This window comes from Melospiza melodia, chromosome 1 (assembly GCF_035770615.1).
Source record: "Melospiza melodia melodia isolate bMelMel2 chromosome 1, bMelMel2.pri, whole genome shotgun sequence".
Lineage (NCBI taxonomy): Eukaryota > Metazoa > Chordata > Aves > Passeriformes > Passerellidae > Melospiza > Melospiza melodia.
Window position 1 is genome coordinate 21354290 of NC_086194.1, and position 20286 is coordinate 21374575.

Sequence of the window (20286 nt, forward strand, 5' to 3'; positions counted from 1 at the left end):
CCAAAATCAATAGTGACTTTGCAAAACCTTGGCCAGGCTATAGACTGTATAAATTAATCCTTTGAGCATTCATTGCCTCAAACACCTGGTCACACGAATGAGGTGATTCAAATGCTTACGTTTACAGACTCACCCTTGGCTAACCCTTTCCTTTCTAGGATGGTTGCTTGGAGAAATCATAGTTTCATGTGGTTGTACTAGTTCCACTCAATTTCCTTCAAACACATTATTTTAAAAACAGATATATATTTTTGGGTGTAAACTACAGTAAAAAACTGTTTGAACTGTTCAAACACATCAACAAAAATAATTTTATTATTAGAGTAAATAATTCATTATTTAAACAGACATTTTAAATCCTGTCAATAAACACCCTGATTCAGGAAAATATTTAAATGTTAAGAAATATCAAACATTTATACCTATGTTTCATTTTACATGTGTCTTGCAATTCAGCACTTAAACTGTGAACCTCAAGCACATATTTAAGTAAACACCTGAAGAGGATTTCCCTTAAATACCTTCCTAAACTTGCATGTGCTTTTTAGGATGCATGGTTCCACTGAGCTCAAATTGGCTATTGGTACAATTGAAGTAATATTTTAATGTCATGGCTTTTTTCTTTATTAGAAAGAGTTATTATAGTAACTCTTTACTTGACTTGATACTTGTCATTGAAAAAGTGAATGAAAAATAAAATTTAAAAAAATATTAGCAACACTAGGAATTATCTGATGCTGACGTATTAACCTAGCATGACAGCTTTGATTCTTATTTACTGAATAACATAAGGATTACCTGTAATAATTACTTGTATACACAGATATGCATATTCTTAGGTTGTATGGAGTTAAGTAAGCAGAGATAAAATGGAAGTAGGTAATGATATGCATAAAATGTTTTTCTCTTGTTCCTGGACCTGATCTATGTTTGCTCTGTTACCAGCAAGGGTTCAAGCATATGACCTCCAGATGCCCTTCAGAGGTTCCTGGCAACCTAACTTATTCACTGTGACTCACTCCTTGGAGAAACCTTTTTGTCTCCACTGACTGTAGTAATTAACTCCAATTTAGAACTCTTAGATTCACTGTGAGATGAATCCTACCCTTAGTCTATGGAAAGAAAAACTGCATATGTAATTCCTGTTGGCTTCCCACAAACTGCGTATAATTTGAAAGCACTAAACCATTTCCAATCTGTCCTTGTCAGGTGTGGAGAGGAAATAATGAAGACGCAGCAGCTTTGTTAGCCACAGGATGTGGAAGTTCAGCTCCTGATCCTGTTGTTGCTCCAAACAACGTGATAACAACAGTATTTCAGTCTCAGGATGCTCCTGCTCCAGGTTTCTCTGCATCTTTCACAAGCAGTAAGTAATATTAAAGCCAGGTGGCTGCTTAATTAGTCCATTTGGGATCAGTTTGACCTGTGTGTAGCAATTTAGAGCCCAGTCCAAGAAGGCATTGAAGCTTCTGCCCAGATATGTAAATCAAGAGTTTCCATACTGAGTGCAATGAACTCAAGTGTTGGACTTGCCTGAAAGGCAGCTCTAATTTTGTAGTTATTATCAGCCGCTTTGGCCTTTTCAATGTGCTGAAAAGAATAAATAGGCTTTAAATTTTAAAAATTCATAGTTGAACTGCATGGAATCTAATGCTTTCATTTTCTTAAAAAGACATTTGTTTAACCATGGTACATGCTTTGTGATGGTCAAACCCACCAGAAGCAGAAAAGGTACTGCTCAGCTGCTGTTGGTTGCTTGGGTTTTTTGTAAGATGCTGCCTAAGGAAACCACTTGCCCTTCAAGGGATTCAGATGAAAACAGCAAGAAACTAAGTGTTTTGAGGGAAACACCATTGAAGCATTCAGAATTCTGAATTGAAACCACTTTTGTTTTTATAATGTTTGCACTAACATAGGCACAATCTCAGTGGAGATGATCACAGGCTTCATATGCCTGTTCCTAATCTTCTACCAGCATTTCACTGTGCACTGCATTCTTTTAAACTTTTGTCCTAAAAAAGAAAAACAAAGGCCATGCAAGTCATTAGGATCCAAAGGAGCTCCCTGAAAACAAACAGTTCTGTGTGCCTGAAAACTTCTGGGTTGTAAACCTTTCCTGCCTCTGCACACAGCAAAGCAATGCAGAGGTGGCCTTACATCCTTGCATTTTCCTGGAAGTCAGGCATGAAACAAGAATGGCACCACTTACACTAATGTGGGCATTTTCAAATCAGTCTCCTGTACCGCAGTAATGCTCCCTCCAATTCAGACACATTTGAATGTTCTAAGGGATTTTGAAATGTGCAGGCTCCACACCCACAGGAGCAGCAGTGCTGTGTCCTCCTGGTCAGGGCTGTGGGCCCATGGGCTGCTCCTACTTAAGTGTGTGACACTAGGTGGGACAGCCCTATGCTTCCCAAAATCACTGCTCTGGCTATGTGTAAGATCTGCCTTTGCCATCATAGTATGTGATACTCTCCCTGATTTTTTCACCATGAGAGATGAGGTCCTTGTGTGCATTATTGGGTTTTTTACTGCAAACCCAGAGTAGTGTTGTCACCAGATTTATAAATGTGCTTTATTTATTTGTTTGCAGGATGTGGAGTAAATTTCACTGGCCCTGAAGGTCGTATTGTCTCTCCAAACTACCCTAGTCAGTATGGTAACAACCTGAACTGCAACTATATTATTGATCAGGGACCACAGTCACTGGTGATCCTAGAATTTGAGTCTTTTGACTTGGAAGGTAACTGGTTCTTCATAATTTCAGTATGCATTATGAAGTGTAATTTCTTACTTGAAAACCTGCAAGTCTTCTATAAGTGATGGTGTAAGTTGCTGGCCCATTCTGAAAATCTTTTACAGATGAACATTTATAGTTTTCAGGGTTAGGTTTTGAGTCACTGAAGTCTTCCAGAAGAATGAAGAGAGATTTCATCTGTTGAATATCTTGCAGCAATGATTTTGGGAATTTTTCAGATTCTTGGAATATAAAAGTGATTGTGGCTAATCTAGGTCTTTGTTCCTGCTTTTTTGTTTGTTTGCTTTTTTGTTTCTTTTTTTGCCATTGAGTCTTACAATCTTTTTGATCTTAATCCGCTGTTTTGCTTTTCAGTGCATCTGTTTCTTAACTTATAAATATACTCAAATGTTTTACAAGGACGTAAGAATACAGAAATATGAAATTAAGTGAAAGACTAAAGCAAGGGGAAATGCATAAGTGATTACCCTATACATACCAGTAACAAAAGTCCCTCTTGTGATTATCAAATTTGGCAGCATTTAGCCAAGACATAACAAGTATAGTATCCTGATCACATTAGTGTGAGTGGTAAAGCTTTCTCAGCCTTGATAAGATCATATTTTTATGTGTGGATAAGCCATGATAACACAGAGGAATCCATATGTCCAAACTACTTGAGTGGCATCACATATTTTGAGGCCATCTTGCGCTGGTTCCCTTAAAGTGACCAGTCAAAGAGATATGGAGTAATTTGATACTAAGTTGGGTTGTGTGATTTGTGTTTTTCTTCAGACCCAACAATAAAAACAGAAAACAGTATTTTCTTTTTAAGTTTCCAGACTATTTTGAATTCAAAAGTATTCTGATTCAGACTTAATTTAAGTCTGAGATAAAAATTTGTTTTGACTATGATTTTATCTGAAATATTTTTTCATCACCTAATAAAAACCACTGCTTTAAGAATTTTTAAAAATAAAATATAAACCACAGAAACTATGTAATTTCTTCACATAGAAGACACTGTTATTCAGCAAAGACACTAAATATTAGGCTGAATCAGACAGTGCCAATTTTGACAACTTTTTGAGTACATTTACTAATCTGCATTCTGTCTGTGCATTCAGTTAATTTATAAATGGATCCAAGCTTTTATTATCAAGAGGGTTAAAGCAGAGAGGCAAGTGACACAGACATATTAATAAACATAGATCTAAATAAATACTAAAAATATTCTGTTTCTTGCAGGGCAATTTGTTCCTTTATTTTTACAGGCTTCCTTAGGCTACACTGACTAAAAGTCCTTAGTCACATGAAAGAGCTGTGGATATGAACTAATGGACATCTGGTTAGCAAAGAGGAAGTAGGACACTCTCCAGCAGCTGGTTCCTAATCTTTTTCACAAAATCTTAAAATAGAGCCCTGCAGTAATGAAAAATCACCTGGGTTTAAATTGTAAAGAAGATTGAAACCACCATCTTGAAAACTATTATTGCAGAAATGAAAAATTATTCAGCAGCCACACTGAATATATTTAGCACATATCCAGCATTAAGGGTTTCTAGTGTGAGCTCCATTAGTTCTTTTGCAAAGGCAGGACATTATTTGGCAGCATCTGTTAGAAATATTTCTAGCTCTTTCATATGCAAGGAACCATTGCACCTACTTAGATTGCTGCTAAGAGTGGCCTTTAAAATTGTGACCATGATATTACAGATGTTCTAGACTGGGTTTTAAAGTTTAGCTGCCTGTCTAATTAACATAATTTAGTAACTATTTGACCTCTCAAAAGAAATCTAATTTTTTCCATAGTTTTTGTTAAAGAAAGGAAATATTTAAGATAATGCATGTAAAGGATGCATATCTCATTGACTTGAACAAGTTGAGATATCTTCTCCAGAAAATTAGAAGATAAAAGTTAATAGTCTATAGTGCAGTGACACAGTGCTACAAAATGGAATGACTTAATGGGTTAGTCACAGATCTCTGCCTCTGAAAACATAATAGTAGTTATGATGAGAAGCCTCTTCTGATTGTAAAGAATGACTGAGGCTGGAAACCCACAGCAGTGATATGGCATCAGTACCTGGAACCAAATGAACATGACATGCATGTACTACCTACTAAATATGTATTAAGCACCAAATATAGCAACAAGCAGAGAAAGAGAGAACTTGGGAAAACTACATTTGTTTCAAAATTGAATCTAAACTCTCTGCTTCTTGGTAGGTAGAACAATTTTTATCTCCCTTTGAGCCCCTGAAAATATACTTCTAATTTAGACATTCACCCAGATTTATCTCCTAGCGGTGGAGATAAACTCAGAACCAACTATATTGTGCAGGTGAAGTGAATTACTTTCTGGAAACCTCTCTCACTCTCTTTACCTATTGCCTATTGCAGGAAGCCATAAACAATAGGTTACACAAGATACTTGAGGTCTGGGCAGGAAAACAGAGGCAAGATGAACCCCATGAATGGAGCCTGGCTTAGCTTCTGTGATTTCCTCGCAGTGTTCAGGATGTTTATTCCTGTGCCAAATTGAAAATGGTCATAGAACCTCTCTTTTGATTTGCCAGTTTCAGGAAGTTGCATAAACTGCCATGTGCTACCACTTGCATTGTGGTGTTTGGTTACTTTATAGAGAACCAAGCAAATAAGGGTGAGTTTGTTATCCCAGCCCAGCTTCTGCAGTGATAAATGTCTTCCATATGCCCTCCCTCCTTGGATCAAAAGTCTACAAAAATCTACAGAAAAGTAGATTTAGTCTACAAAAGTTTACAGAATTAATAAAACCCCCTTATTTCTTGTTGGACTAAGAAGTAATTAATTTGGACAATTTACCCAAGTAATTTGGACTTTCTTGTTGGACTAAGACGTAATTAATCACATTCAATTTCTTGTCCAATACAATAGTGCAATATTTAGTGCAATACAACACATTAGGTTTATTCAGATGAACATCCTGACAAATTCTCTTTTAGGACAGCTACAGTAGCATATTATTAAGTGGCTGTAATACTCTTAAAGTGTGAGTATAACACACAATAAAGTCTGAGTCCCAAATAATGGGAGAATAGGGAAAATGGATGTAGGCTTCCTGCAGTATCTGCTTTTAGAATTCTGTAATATTTATATTCTGTCCATACAAGACAACTGCTTTCTGTTTATACCACATTGATCTAAAATGTTTTAATAACTTGTTTATTTCTCCTTTTTAAAAAAACATGTCTGCAATTTTGCAATCTGGGATAGGGTCACAGCTTTGTTTTGGAGTCTGCTCTATCTGCTTTCTCAACTGTTACTAGGCAATTCAGAAAATAGATAAATTTAGCAATAGAGCATTTTGAAATAGAATATATATGAGAAAGAATTTTAATTCCTTGCTTTCAAAACAATATCTTGTGCTACAGAGCTGGTTGATATATTGCACAGTGATATGTTTCTAGGTAATACTTCTACTTTAGTAATTCCTAGTTGTATAGCCATTTATATCCGAAGCTGCTATTGTGAAAAAAAAAGCCTTATAATTTTAAGTTTTACAGCATTTAAACAAAAAGACAGGTTCTGCCTCAATACTAAATGAAATAGAATCTATGGCTAAAGACAGAGAGATAGAAAGAGGACATTGATATTCGGGATCAGATGGTCAGGGGCCCAGATTTGATCAAGGTTTTTGTGCTGGCATCATATCAAACAAATGATTTTATGGACAATAATGAGACTGGACAGAAATTTCTGCAAAGTGGAAAGGAGACAACAAAAAGGCATATTTCAAAATGTAATGTAAGGACAACTGAAGCTCTTATCATGTGAACTTTGGGTCAATGTATCAATGCTGAATGGTGCCAAGAAATGATAAATAGAGCACAGATAGATAACAAAGGGCCTTGAAAGCAAATGCATGCAGCAGTTCAAAGAAACAGGGATATGTTCATAATGTCAGGCCAAATAAATGATCTCTCCAGAAGTATTTGGAAGAAATATTGTCAAGGCTAGAGGAATGAATGGAAAGATAGGAAAGAGTTTATCTTAAAGATAGTAACTGGAAAATTATGGGGTCACTAACACAGAGAGAGCAGTTGCATCCGTCCTCACAAATGAGATTACACAGAGCTAATGTGGAGATAAGGAGGGCAAGACAGAAGATTTCTCATTGAATCCTCATGGATGAATCATAACAGAGGATACAGTAATACCAGGAGGATGAGCAAAAGCTCTTAGTAGACAAAGTTTTATGAAGAAAAACAGTGCTGACTATGTGGAAAGTGCCTGTCAGCTCAAAGAGGATGTTGGTCTGACATCTGGCTAGGAACAGATCTCTGGAGACTCATGAAAGCAATTTCATTGTAGTGTAAGGGACAGAAACTGGTCTAGAAAAGATCTAAGATTATGTGATTAGAGGAAATAAAACCACAGAGAAGAATTGTGGATGATGTGCTGAGTATGTGTAGAGGCTGAAAGAAGGATATGAGGAGAATCTGAATCTGGGGAATATTTACAGAATAATCCATTTAGATTGGTGAGAAATTAAAAAAAGTGTAAACAAGAGAATGAAGTACAGGATGGAGATCAAACAATTACTAGTCTTGCCAGAATTTATGAGTCATAAATCATATTCACCCAAATAATAAGAATTCAAAACTAGAAATTAGGACTTTTTCTCACAATCCTTCGTTAACCATCTCATTTTTTCCAAAGCAGCATTGCCAATCAACTTGTGATAAATATTAGGGACCTTGGCTTTGCTGAGAAATTAGTTCCACTTCATGCCTTTCTCTGGTATTTTCAGAAAATTACCTAGGCTGCTTTCTTTAAATTTTCACATCTTTAAAATACTCATCTCAATTTCTTTCTGTTTTATTTGAGTTTAAGATTTATTATTTTAAAAAATTTTATCATCTTATCAAATATTCCAAAACAGTATAGGAAATGAAGAATATTTTAAATCAATTATTTTATGAACAGTGTTATCAGCTATCTGATGTGGCTGGTTGTTATCAGCTTAGTTACTCTCACTAGAGTCAGACAAGCACCATATTCTGAATTGACATAATTGCAAAGCATGTAATGCCATATTTCTGTATTGACATAATTGCAAAGCATGTTAGCATACACTGTCTTCATTGAGACAGAAGGAATTTTTAAAATTCAGCCTCCAGAGATGATCTAAGATACATCTGACTGCTGAGATCATTCTGTTGTTCTCATGAAACAACTATCACTCCACTCCTACTTGTCATCCTATTCAATACGAGTTATCTTGTTTCCTGCAACAACTGGAAGCAGCTTGTTTTGACTGGACAATCTGCAGGAATAAATCTGCTACAACAGTAGGCTCAGTGTCTCTCCTGTTAGATTTAGGTAATTCCCCATTAATCCTCTGCAGTTTAAGTAACTGTCCCATTATTGCTTACAGGTCACTGAACACAATAATTTAATAAATATGTGACAGCCCAGCTTCCAGTAAGCTTATAAATTATGAAAAAGACAAAGAAAACATCAAGTTATCCTTTAGGTATAACAACTAATGAAACCCATTTTTTGGTAGGTGTGTGCTGTGTTTTTCACTGACAGCATTAATTCAGCTTTCTTGCAAAACCCACATGGCTCTCTTCTTGCTCCCACCATATATCTCTTGGTGGTGCCAGCCTGGGTACCCACAACCTCTCCCCTGCTCATGGCTCCCAGCTGGGCACGGGGGTGGTGACATGGCTCTGGCTCTGAGGCTCTGAGCTCCCAGGGTGCTGCTGGATGGTGCTTGTAGGTCTCTCACACCCCCTGAGAGTGTGGCTTGTCCTTTGGGAACATTCCTCTGGCACTCTTACTCAGCTATTGACCTTTTGGTCCCCTCAGTATAAGGAAGACTTTAGGCTATTAGAGAGCTTCCAAAGGAGAGCAGTGAAAATAGTCAAGGGTCTCGAGGGGGAGCCACATGAGGAGCGGCTGAGGTCCCTTGATCTGTCCAGCCTGGGGGGGACTGAGGGGAGACCTCACTGCAGTTACAGCTTCATCATGAGGGGAAGCAGAGGGGCAGACACTGATCTCTGTGGTGCACAGTGACAGGAAACAAGAGAATGGCCTGAGGTTGTGTCAGGAGAGGTTTAGGCTGGATATTAGGAAAAGGTTCTTCCCTCAGAGGGTGGTTGGGCACTGGCTGCCCAGGGAAGTGGTCACAGTACCAAGCCTGACAGAGATCAAGAAGTGTTTGGACGGTGCTCTCAGGCACATGGTGTGACTCTTAGAGATGGCGCTGTGCAGGACCAGGAGTTGGAGTTGATGATCTCGGTGGGTCCCTTTCAACTCAGCATATTCTGTCACTCTGTGAAACTGATATGACCTTCATATTTTTGAGATCTTTCACCTTAGTCAAATCTGTTTGCAAACAGTGAGGTGACTAGAAAGTCCTGATGGTAGGGCAGGGAGTCAGAGAAAACAGCTCATTCCTCCAGAAACCTGATTGCAAACGAGAAGTTTAAAACAGTGGGGACAAAATAATAGGATGCTGAACTCCCTATTTCTGCGTTCCTTTTTTTCCTACTCAGCCTAATATCTGGACTGATTTTCCCCCCAAAATAGATTGCTTTAGAAAATCACTGCAAGATTAAATTTCTTTTGACTTTTCCTTGAGCCAAGCTGAAGACCCTGAGTTTAGGTACTCCAAAGTTTGAGGAAAATCAGGAAGAAATAAGTCAGCTCTGAAACTTGCTGGTGTATGGACTATTTTTTGATTTTTCAAAAATCTCACTCCAAATGGTTTAAAATTCCCTGCACTGAATGCTGAATTCTGCATTAGGGGAAAGAAATTCCAGGTAGCTAGTTGCCTGTAACAAAAAGTGCATTGCTTTTTTCTGCAGAGGACATCCATGCTTTTGTTGGGTCTTCTTACCTCTTCATAGATAGAGTTCAACTGTGAACTCCCACAAACTCAAGGGGACTGGAGCCTTTTCTAGATCACAAGATGTGTTGAATGAGACAAATCTGATGTCTTACATACAAGGCCTCTTTGCCTTTTTCTGCCACAGTTTTACTACATGTTAAAAATTGACCTTTGCTTCCTCAGCAAGCAAAGGAAATCCTGAGATCCCTGGAATGGAAAGTAATATAAAATTTCATTCTTCTCCTGGATTAGGTCTATGTAGTTGTTGCTCAGTAAATCACGTGTAAAACATGCTGCTAACACCTCTGCCCTCTATGTCCGTGCAGCCCCATCAGTCCTGAGCAGAATTTGTCTTTATGATGGAGTGAGCATCTTCAGTGGGAAGAGCACGGCCGCTCATCGCCTCATCACTCTCTGTGGCAGGGAGCTCCCTGCCCCCGTCAGCGTCTTTGGACCCATGCTGCTCAACTTCTACACTGACTCCCACATTGTGGGCTTTGGGTTCCAGGCCAGATACAGAGCCATTGGTGAGCACACACTCTTCTGTATTGGAGATGGTAGAAATGTTTTGGATAATGGTTCCATGTAGGAAAGCTGTACCTCATTTTGGGAATCCCTCAATGGGTGTACATGGTACATTTTCCCACTCCATTTGCTCAAAAGAGTTCTCATGACCATGGCACTGTTTGGTGTGTATTAACACCCTGAATGATGTGTTACCTCATGATTCTAATTTCTAGATGTTCCATGGGACCAAGTCAGGAACTGAAATATTTTCCATCTCTGTAGCAAAGAAATGCAACCATTTTTTGGCAGGTTTTGGTTGGTTGGTTGTTCTTTGCGTTAAGGAGAAACATCACTGGTTTCTTTAACTGATTAATTTTTAAAAATTTTATCACTTACAGGAGAATGGTCTAATTCTCAGTTATACAAAAATTACATTTTAAGACATGGGAAACAGAACAGGTAAATGGACACAGCTCCCATTGTAGACCCTCTTGCAGTGCCAGGAATGAACGTAAATAAAACTTGGGATATAGATTTATTTTTCTTTTTTAATAACTATTTTCACCAAAGCTCTTTTGTCATTCACAAGAGATCTCTTATGTTTTAAAGAGGAAATTTGAATTCATAAAAGAAATTTCCAACTGAGTTTAGAATTTACATCTACACAAATATCCCAGAAGATTGATTTTATTTGCAAAACAGATTTTAATATTTTCTAGGTTTAACTGGTAGAGACCACTTTTATGTTTGAAAGCATTATTTTCTAACTACAAAGAAAAGTGTGAATTAAACTTTGGTATTTCCCTTAATGCATTCCTCATGTTCAATGCCACACCACAGAAGCATAAAGCTAAATTCTTTATGTGAAATGAATGGTCTGTTACAGATAAGAAAGAGGGACTGGCACTGAGAAATGACAATGTGCAGTTACTCATGGAAAAGACCTTCATAACTCACTCAAGTCAGTTGCTGCTATCTGACTTGTGACTTGTGACATTTGAGAAGGATAACTGGAGCTTTATTAGCTTGTTGCTGTATACAAAGCAGATTCTGCCAATTAACATTCCTCTTCCCCATAGTTGCATTGTTTGCTGCAAAAAAATGAAAAAGGCTCCCTCCTCCTAATGTAGAATAATGCTGATTCTTTATCTTCCAAACTCCTTTCCTTTATCTGCCAGCTCTCCAGGCTGCCAGCCTGAGCCATGAGGGGCTCTGCATCCAGCAGCACCCTGTATGGGACTGTCTTTGTTAAGGGGGTGGCCTGGGCAATGCCATCTGCTTTAAAACATGAAAAACTGTGTGTGGCTCACAGTTCAGAAGCTCAGAAGCTTATCAACAGGATGCAGGGAGACTTGGGGAAGCTTTTTTTTTTTTTTTTTTTTCTCCTAAATTTAAGATTATAAAATGAAGGCTGAAGCTAACAATGGAGATTAGAGGTTTTGTTCCCTAAAGCCCTGAAGCTGGGAACAAACATGAGCCACATCCTGGCCTCATTTGCATCCATGGTGAGAAACCCTGAGAAGCCAAGCAGTGCCTGGAGTTTAGAATTGCAGAGTTTAACTTGCTTTTCAGCCAGAAAGCAAATATTCCATCCTCCAGCTCAGCCACCCCAGAGTGCTGGTGAGTCCCAGCCCAGGGTGAAGTGGGGAGCAGGATCAGTGATACCTGGAGACTCCTCTGTGCATTTCTGTGCAGAGCAAATGCTACAGCAATGCTCCTGCTCTGACAAGGCGTTGACAGATGATGAGGGTCTGCATATATTTATTCCAGAAATGTCAGAGATAGGGTTATGAGTGCAGTTGTGGCTAATTAGAGGTTTCCATGGGGCCAGGATCTGGATGAAGGAATGTCTTTGCCCGCACATCAGCTAGGTTTCTTTTGGCAAGCTAGAATGAGTGCAGAGATATTCTCACTCGTGCTGCTGCATGAGTTACCCATTGCTCCCTGCTGCTCCCTGGACCTCCTGCAGGACATTTGCAATCAGTCTCAGTCTGTTCCTGCTCAGTGCCAGTGCCATTTGGTGTGGATTAGTAAGAACCTGTTACTGCAGTGCTGGTTAATCCTCCACTGCAGATCACAGCCTGACAGACATCTCACATTTAACAGTTCTAGGCATGACAATGAACACTGCTCCACATTTATCAAGGGTCTTTCTTTCCTTGCCAGTAAACTTCTGAAAGAAATATGAGAATTAGGACCAAACTAGTATTCAGACACTAATAATTTTTTTTTTTTCTGTTTACTCCATAGCTTGCGGTGGCACTTTCAATGGCTCCAGTGGTGTTATCAGCAGTCCAGGCCATTCACATCTTGATTATCACAACAACATGAACTGCTCATACCACATCACAGTTGGAAATGGCAAAGTAGTGGCCCTGAAGTACGTAATCCAAATTCAGTTTGTCATTAAGGGAACAGGGAGGCCTCTGATTCCAGTTAAAGCAGCAATTATTGACAATATTTTCTGTGACTCTCCTTTTCCAAGGTCAAAGCCAAACTAAAATAAGAGATGGTTACTGAAGTCACTTTTATCAGCCTCAGGCTCCCTTCCATCTTTCTTTTTAACTTGTTAGGTAAAAAAATCACAGTTTCAAGTTTTTTAAGTTTTAACTTTGGTTACTGACAAGACTAAGAAATTGTAAAAATGCAACTCATGCTTTTTTAGTTAAATTCTGTCAGCCTTTGAGAAGTTTATACAAGAAAAATAATAATACTTTTAGAAGGATAGTAATAATTTTATAGCCAAAGTAATAATACCCACCCAAAAATAGTGTTTTTCTGAGTGTATGCTGTCTTGCTTAAGAGAGGGAGATTATTGCCACAGAATCTTGCCACTGAGAAATTAAACTGATCTGTTCTTCTATTATGTGGTTGTGAATTAGGAGGACATTTCCCAGCTAAGAGGAAGACTCACTGGCCTGCACTCTGTGCCTGCATTTCTTAGGCCACTCACGTGCCCAAGGAAATTGCAGCCTGAGCAGTTGCAGGAGTGAGAGAGGGTGTGCTTGCACAGGAGAGACCTCCTGCTTCATGGAAAGCTGAGGTGTGCTCACAGCTTGCCTTGCAAGATGCCCCATGGGTGAGGGACCCAATTTCTTTGAGGCTTGTTGGCTGAAGGGTTTTGCCATGCATTTAATACTTGCTTGTTTTATTCCTGAGAGATGTGTTTGGCCTTGGTATGGCTTTGGCTGCTGCAAGTACTTGGACCTTTCCTCAAGCACTAAAACACACATAACACAGGAAAAGAACTGAAAATGTGATACCTGAGACTCCAACTGTGTTTTACAGATTCAACAACTTCCAGCTGGAACTATCTCCCTCCTGCTACAAAGATTATGTGGCTGTGTATGATGGCTCAGATACTCATGCTCCTCTCCTTGGGAAATTCTGTGGCTCAGATATGCCTCCAGATATTAAGAGCTCCAGTAGTAACTTGTTCGTGGTGTTTATCACTGACTTCTATGGAGAAGACAGGGGATGGAAAGCATCCTTCAGAGAGGCCCTAGGTATGTGTATTATCAGACTACTAATCTGCTGGTGAGTAATTTCTGTTTTTTGAGGAGCAGTTGTGACATCCCTTTCCAGGGGTGAATGAAGCAGAAGAATGTTTCTGATTTTGTGAAAATTGAGTGAACTAAGCTAAATACTAGGCTTATGGGATCCCTGCATTCCAGTCTGGTTCTGAACTGATCTCCTTCATTCTTTGCTACCCTTTCCCTGCCTCTCACAAGGTGAAGGTGCTTCTTGGGTGACTGAAGGCCTAGCAGCACCAAAAGATCTCTGTTTTGGCAGAAATACAGCAATACCCTAGAATTCCTATTCTTGTGTAGTCAAAGGTTGGTGGTGTGCTAAAGATGCGTCCTTTCAATATATGCTCACTTTCCATTTCCTTTCAGTTTCCCTCACACCTTCTAATGGGCTAAAGTGTTGAGGTCAGTTCAGATTGTGGTTCCACACGAGGCACCACTGTGCTGATTTCTACTGATTTATGGGATCATTCTGAGTAGCTGGCCATAAAATAAATGGCATCACAGTAAGAAGGCACTGGATGCCCTTTGGTTTGATGGATGGAAGAATAAGGGGCAGAGTTTGATTATTACCTTAAAAAACCATTTAAATTCAGTACTTTAAAGATCAAAGTGTAAAAGGAGATTTTCATCTCCTTATCTGAATAGTTTAGGGATGGTAAGCGACAAATTATTACATGCAAATTGATTTCATGTCATCTCTACTACTTTCCTGTATAATTAACTCCATGTCTTTGTGGTCTAGAAAGAAGTAATTGTCTGGTTTGCAAAGCTGGCACTCAGAGAGATGAGAATGAAAGGCCTTTGTGGCAGAACAAACATAGTCTTCTGCTGAGTCACTGAATCCCCTCCCTCTCCCCAGCCAGTGACTTTCTCATTCCATAGTCTGAGAAAGTACTCACAGATAAGGAAAATAACTGGTTCTACAGGCCTTGCCAAGAAAAATATTCCCACAGAACCTCATAGTTATTACTATTATTAACTCTTCCTTTGCTTCACTCAAAGTAATTGCTACAAGAATGCTTAAGACCTTGTGAATGGTTTTTAAATCTTGTGAATGGTATTCCAGGTAACTCAATGTTGCTTCACACGTTGCTGTCTTTAAATGCTGAAGTATCAGTTGTTATTATAGATCTGCTGCAGCCTGGGTTAGTATTTCCAGGGTGAGATCATCAGGAACTCCCCAAGCTCTTCCTCTTCCTGTTGGCATTTAATCAATTCTTTTAGCCACTGACTTTAGATTTATTTGTGCAACTTGCCAGATCTTCTCCTTAAGCACACAACAGAACACAAGCCAAGCTCTTCAAGTCAGCACCCTGCCTGATAATCTCCTAGAGTGAGGAGAAGCCTTTTATGAATAAACTTTGACATCTCTTAGATGTTTTGGAGGGACATTTCTGGAGGCTCCCAAGAAAAACAAGGTTAAGATGTTGCATGGGTTACTCAGGAGCTATGAGTTGCAAGTTATAAAAATGCCCAGGAGGAGGTATGGGTTGTGTGACCAAGAGCCTGTGGTGGTGAGCTGCTTAATGGTAGGTCTTCTCTCTTCATTGTGGGAAGCAAGGCACAGGGACTAAACCACACTGCCATTAGCAAGGATCTTGGCAGTCCCATGGTAACACAGAATGGCCAAAAAGGAGAAAAGCATATTACCAAAGGAAAACATGAGTCACATCCTATAAATGTTTCCAGCTTGGCTTGCGTAAAAAACAGAGCCAGGAAAATCTATGACACATCTTTGTACTATGAGGTCTCAGATTTTGGTTCAAATAAAAGAGAATAAAACCATGCAGATCTAAAAGCCTGTTATTCTACATGGTGCTTTAAAGAAGCTCCCTCATGTCTATTAAAAGATAAAACCCATGTGGTTTTGTAAGAGTAAAAATGCAATCAGATGACAATTCCTAATGATAAATCTCTTGAATAAGGAAGATGGTATCTGTAGAGAAACAAGAAACCTCATTGTCTGTTGGATGACAACGAGCACATTATTCTCTAGCTGCTCCAGGGAAACACAACTGGATAACATAATTATTGCTCTCTGTTTCATGTTGTGAGTGACCCTGATTATGTATTGGAGAGAAACAATGTACTGTTTCTGTTTGTAGTAAACTAAACTATTTCCTTTCCCCACAAGCTCTTCCAATTTCTTTCCTGATCAGGCTCTTTAAGGAATACTGCCTACATCCAGGCACTCAAAGAGTTAAACACTGAAATTTCTGTAGAAAACCTTCCCTGATTTTATTAAAACAGTATGTTTCCATCACTGATCCTGCCTCCAACAGAATATTCAAGGTCCCTCCACTAGTCAGAAAAAGAACACTAAAAGAAAGTCTGAAATAGTGTTCATTTGGCCATTTAGCAACACATCATCTTTCTTGTCAAATATCTTTTCTTTCCCTGTGCTACTCCATACACTGTGTAATAAAAAGTGCACAATTCACAGGCAGCATTCTTTGTCATAACTCTGTGAGAGGGTGTGCTTGGGGCAGGGGAACACATGGCCCTTGTGATGTGGTTCAGAGGGTTTATCTTTTCACTATTTCTGCTGCTAAGTTTGGGCACTTATCAACCTCATATTTGGAATCACTTGGACATCCTCTCAGGCAGAGCTGGAGAGCTGGGGTGACTGGAAGATACAGCCTGCTCCAAGTGTTAAATTTGTGGAAAGACAGACTTCTCTTACCTTAGTTACCACTGACCTTTTTTCTGCCTTTCTTTCCAGTCTATGAAATGAGAAATAGAACTCTTTTCCACAGCAAGCATGTGCTCCTCTAGGCAATCAATAAAAGGATGAGAAGATAGAAATCAATATCAGCTTAAGGCATTTGGTTACATGAGATGTCTCTGTGAAGGAAGGAAAGCTAAGATCTCTCCCCAAAGAAGGAGATCGGCATGTACTGAGCTTGTGACTTGGCTAAAGATCTCCTGATTATCTCTTAAGCTCTAGGGGAAGATCTGAGTTTTTTACTGACCCTGGCTGGCTGGGACAGAGCCTGCACACACCTCTGCCATCCCTGCTGTAATAGCACAAATAGCACTTGGGTGACAAATGGAGCCTATTCCCATTCAGTAATGGGGTGACCCTCTCACCTGAATTTGTGATCCCCTGAGGCGTATGATAAAAAAGCTAAGAAGACATAAAGATTTGGGGGGTTTTCTTGTTTTAAAGAGTCAGAAATCCCTGTTGGGAGATATATCTGTGACCTCATTAAGAGGAAGTAATTTCTCCTTGAAAGCTATCTGCTGATGTACATAGCTCCATTGTGCCAGTGATGAAAAATGCCTCTAAACCGTCAGAGCAGGATCGAGGGGTCTTCTGAAATGCAGGTCTGCTCACTGAGGCTTTCTAAGGAATTCACATGGATGTACAAGAAGCAAAGTGATGCACATGGTTAGATAAGTGAGTTGAGTCAGAAGACTCTTCCTGAGCTTTATTCACTTAATACAGGTAGAACTGCAGCAGCTGGGACAGTGGAGAAGGTGGGGTGCAGGAGGGGAGGAAGATTGCCTGCTTCTTCTCTACTGTCCTAAATTCTGCTTGATTTCAAGCTGTGACCAGCTTTTCCCCCCTCTCTTTTTTATACTCTCTTTTGTGAGCAGGGAGGAGAAATCCAAGTTTATGCATTGTGAAATATGAGCATTGTGTACTGGATAAATACCATTGTGGTTCCTTGTTTGCATTATTTTAGGGCTTATGAGCTCATGGGCCACAATTCCACTGCACAGGCAGAATAAAGCAACAATCTAATGTAACAAAAAGATTATGATTTAAACACAAGATGAAGAAAACCCAGTGGATATAGACAGGCAAGAAGAATAGGGCAGCCACAATGAGAAGACTAGTGTTTCTGGCTCTAGGGTAGGAGAAATGTCTCCTAAACCTTTGGCAACAATTAGGGTGTTGGAATGTTAATTCCTGAAACACCCCATCCTCTCAATTGTCCTCTGTTTGCTCAATTTTTCCCTCCAGAATCTCTCTATTCTTTTTATACAAATCATCATTTCTATTGAATGAATATTAATCATTTTACATGAGAAAAATAATCATAAGCAAGTAGAGTTTAGAAGAAAAATAGCTGGAAAAAAATAATCTTCCCTCATATACCAGAAAACTGCATTCATAGGTAATTTACATAAATAATCTAGTTTGCATATAATAGAAATAGTTTATAATCTACATGATTTTCTTCTTGATAAGATGATCTGTAATTTACCTGATAAATCACCCAGAGGTATCTGCCTTCTCTTATTCTATTTGCTGTGTATTGAATTATTTACTTCCTGTGTGGAATTGAATACTCTAAAAGCCTGTCACTAACAGGTTTACTGTTATGCTCTCCCTTAATGAAATTACAGTCTGCTTTTTAAAAAATTGATCCAGTAGAATTTTCAAAGCATTTTTATGCTATTTTATTGTATCAACAAAAAAAATTTGCCTCATTTTGTTGTAGTTCATGTTCTGTCCTGTAAACTGAAACTATGGCTTACTCTATGTTTGGTTTCTAGGTGCACTTTTTCAGCAGTGTTCAGCATGCACAGTTGCTGCAGAGTCTTTTTGGGTTGTTCAGAATTGCTGAAAAAGCCCCCTCAATTCTGAATGAGCAATATAAGGTATAAAATACTGGTTTGGATGTTCTGTTGCATAGGCCAGGGGTAGGTGTCCTTTTGTGAGTCATATTTAAATCCTCATACCACCAGAAATAGTTCATTGCACTCATTTATGTAATTAATGTTGGTACCTGCTGTAGGTGGCACCAGGCACCTGCGCTGGTAACAGCAGTTATGGCCTGTTGTGCGGAAGGCACATAACAATCAGCACAGCTGAATCCTGCCAATTTTTCTTCCTGCACCAAAAAAAAAACTCTTAGAAGAATGTGTCCTTGACTGTGGCATGTGAATGCTGTTGTATTTTCTCATGCCTTTGGAAAAGCAACAGTGACTTGCAGAGATTTCACATCCCATTAGGACTGGTTCCCAGGGCTGAATCTCAAGGTATCCAACCTGAACTTGGAACCTGGCGCTGCAGAGGGTCCAGCTGAGAAGTAAATTGTTTGAATGTCACAAATCTTCAGGCATAAATTTATTTGAGCTTTCAGTTCACTCAATTTTTTTGCCAAATATATTACCCATTAGTAATACACATAGTAATACAAATGTGTAGTAATACACATTTCATTACACTGTCATGGATAACTTATGGTTAGTTTTATGTATTAAAATAAGTGAATAAATTGTGGCTAATCATATCTTTTCTTGATCTTATTATAGTCTAGGAAAATAAGAACATCTGTGACAAGATCAGAATATATGATCATAAGTCACAATTCCCAGACTGTTTCTAAATGTATTTTGGGTCTCAAATATCCATCAGCTTGAAATCTCACTAAATTTAGAAAGCATTTGTGGTGTTGAAATACATCTCTTTGGTGTCTTTGAAAAGAATACAACTGTTGAGCTAGGGGATAGTCTACAAATGCCTCTCAGAAATGTCAGTTAATTAATCCCAGGGTCATAGAATGGGTGAGGTTGGAAGGGACCACAGTGGGTCATCTGCTCCAACCTCCCTGCTCAAGCAGGGTGATCTCAGAGCACACTGCATAGGATTGCATCCAAACAGTGCTCGACTATCTTCAGTGAAGGATTTCTTCTAAAGCAAGAAAAATAGAAAGTGCTTGTATGTTCAAATTGGACAGATAAGAAGAAAGACATTAAAAAATAAATTTTTGTCTGATCTGAAAAATTGAGGGGTAAACTTGTTTTCAGACACAGTAATTACATATATTTGTAGTGACTAAATGGTTGAAAGCTGATGGGATATTCAGATTAATGGCCCTTCACAAAACTGTGGGTGAACTCTGCTGGCATGAACTGGCTTAGTTTGACTGAAGTCAATGACTTCTTCAACTGAAAATCTCTGCTCTGGTGCATACAAAAAAGAGGTGAGGAGACATTTCTCATTCACAAGAGAGATCTGCAAAGGCTTAAGTAGCTGTGGTGCCAAATATGAACACTAATTCAGAAATAGTAGGTATTGGAATTAGTCAAGACTGCATGTCAGCCTCTGCTCTCCCAGACATGCATCAAGGAGTTGGATAGGACAGTACATAAATCAGTTTTGAAGGCTTGCCACAGAGCATGTCTGAACTGTTATATTTGCTATCAGTCCAAAGAACCTTAAGGATACAAATTTCATCTGACTGCATTTGTGAAACCTGGCTAAAGCAGGATACTGGGGCTTTACAGTCCTAAATGTCACTGCTAGTACCACTGCCAGGCCATCAAACCAGTCAAAAAGTTTTTCTGCATAAAGACTGCATAAGGACTCTAAAGGGCCTTGTACTTTCAGAGGTCTCCTGAAATGTTGCAGGCTCTGTGGACAGGGCCTGCAGCCACACAAAATCACAATGTTGGTGCAATGATTGCCAAACATGGGGGCAGCCCAGCTTGAGAAGGTTCACCAACCTTCAGTATCACCCATGAGACAAAGCAGAAGAATACAATTCCTCACTCCAGCCCTGTCCTACTGTTTGAAGCCATGATCCAGACAAGGTATGAGCTAATTGTTACAGCCACAGTACGTCCAGCCACTCCCATGCACTGGAAATAAGACCCATCAAAAAAGAAGAATT

General features: G+C 39.1%; 1 protein-coding gene across 2 annotated transcripts in view; it reads left to right on the top strand.

Moving 5' to 3' along the window:
- CUBN (cubilin) overlaps positions 1–20286 on the top strand; it is a 143206-nt gene that overhangs the window by 111386 nt on the left and 11534 nt on the right. For both annotated transcript variants that reach the window (XM_063150547.1, XM_063150550.1), the window contains exons 55-59: positions 1210–1366; positions 2597–2746; positions 9947–10147; positions 12378–12507; positions 13416–13633. In XM_063150547.1, the coding sequence (XP_063006617.1) occupies positions 1210–1366; positions 2597–2746; positions 9947–10147; positions 12378–12507; positions 13416–13633 (856 nt within the window). The remainder of the gene's footprint in view (positions 1–1209; positions 1367–2596; positions 2747–9946; positions 10148–12377; positions 12508–13415; positions 13634–20286) is intronic.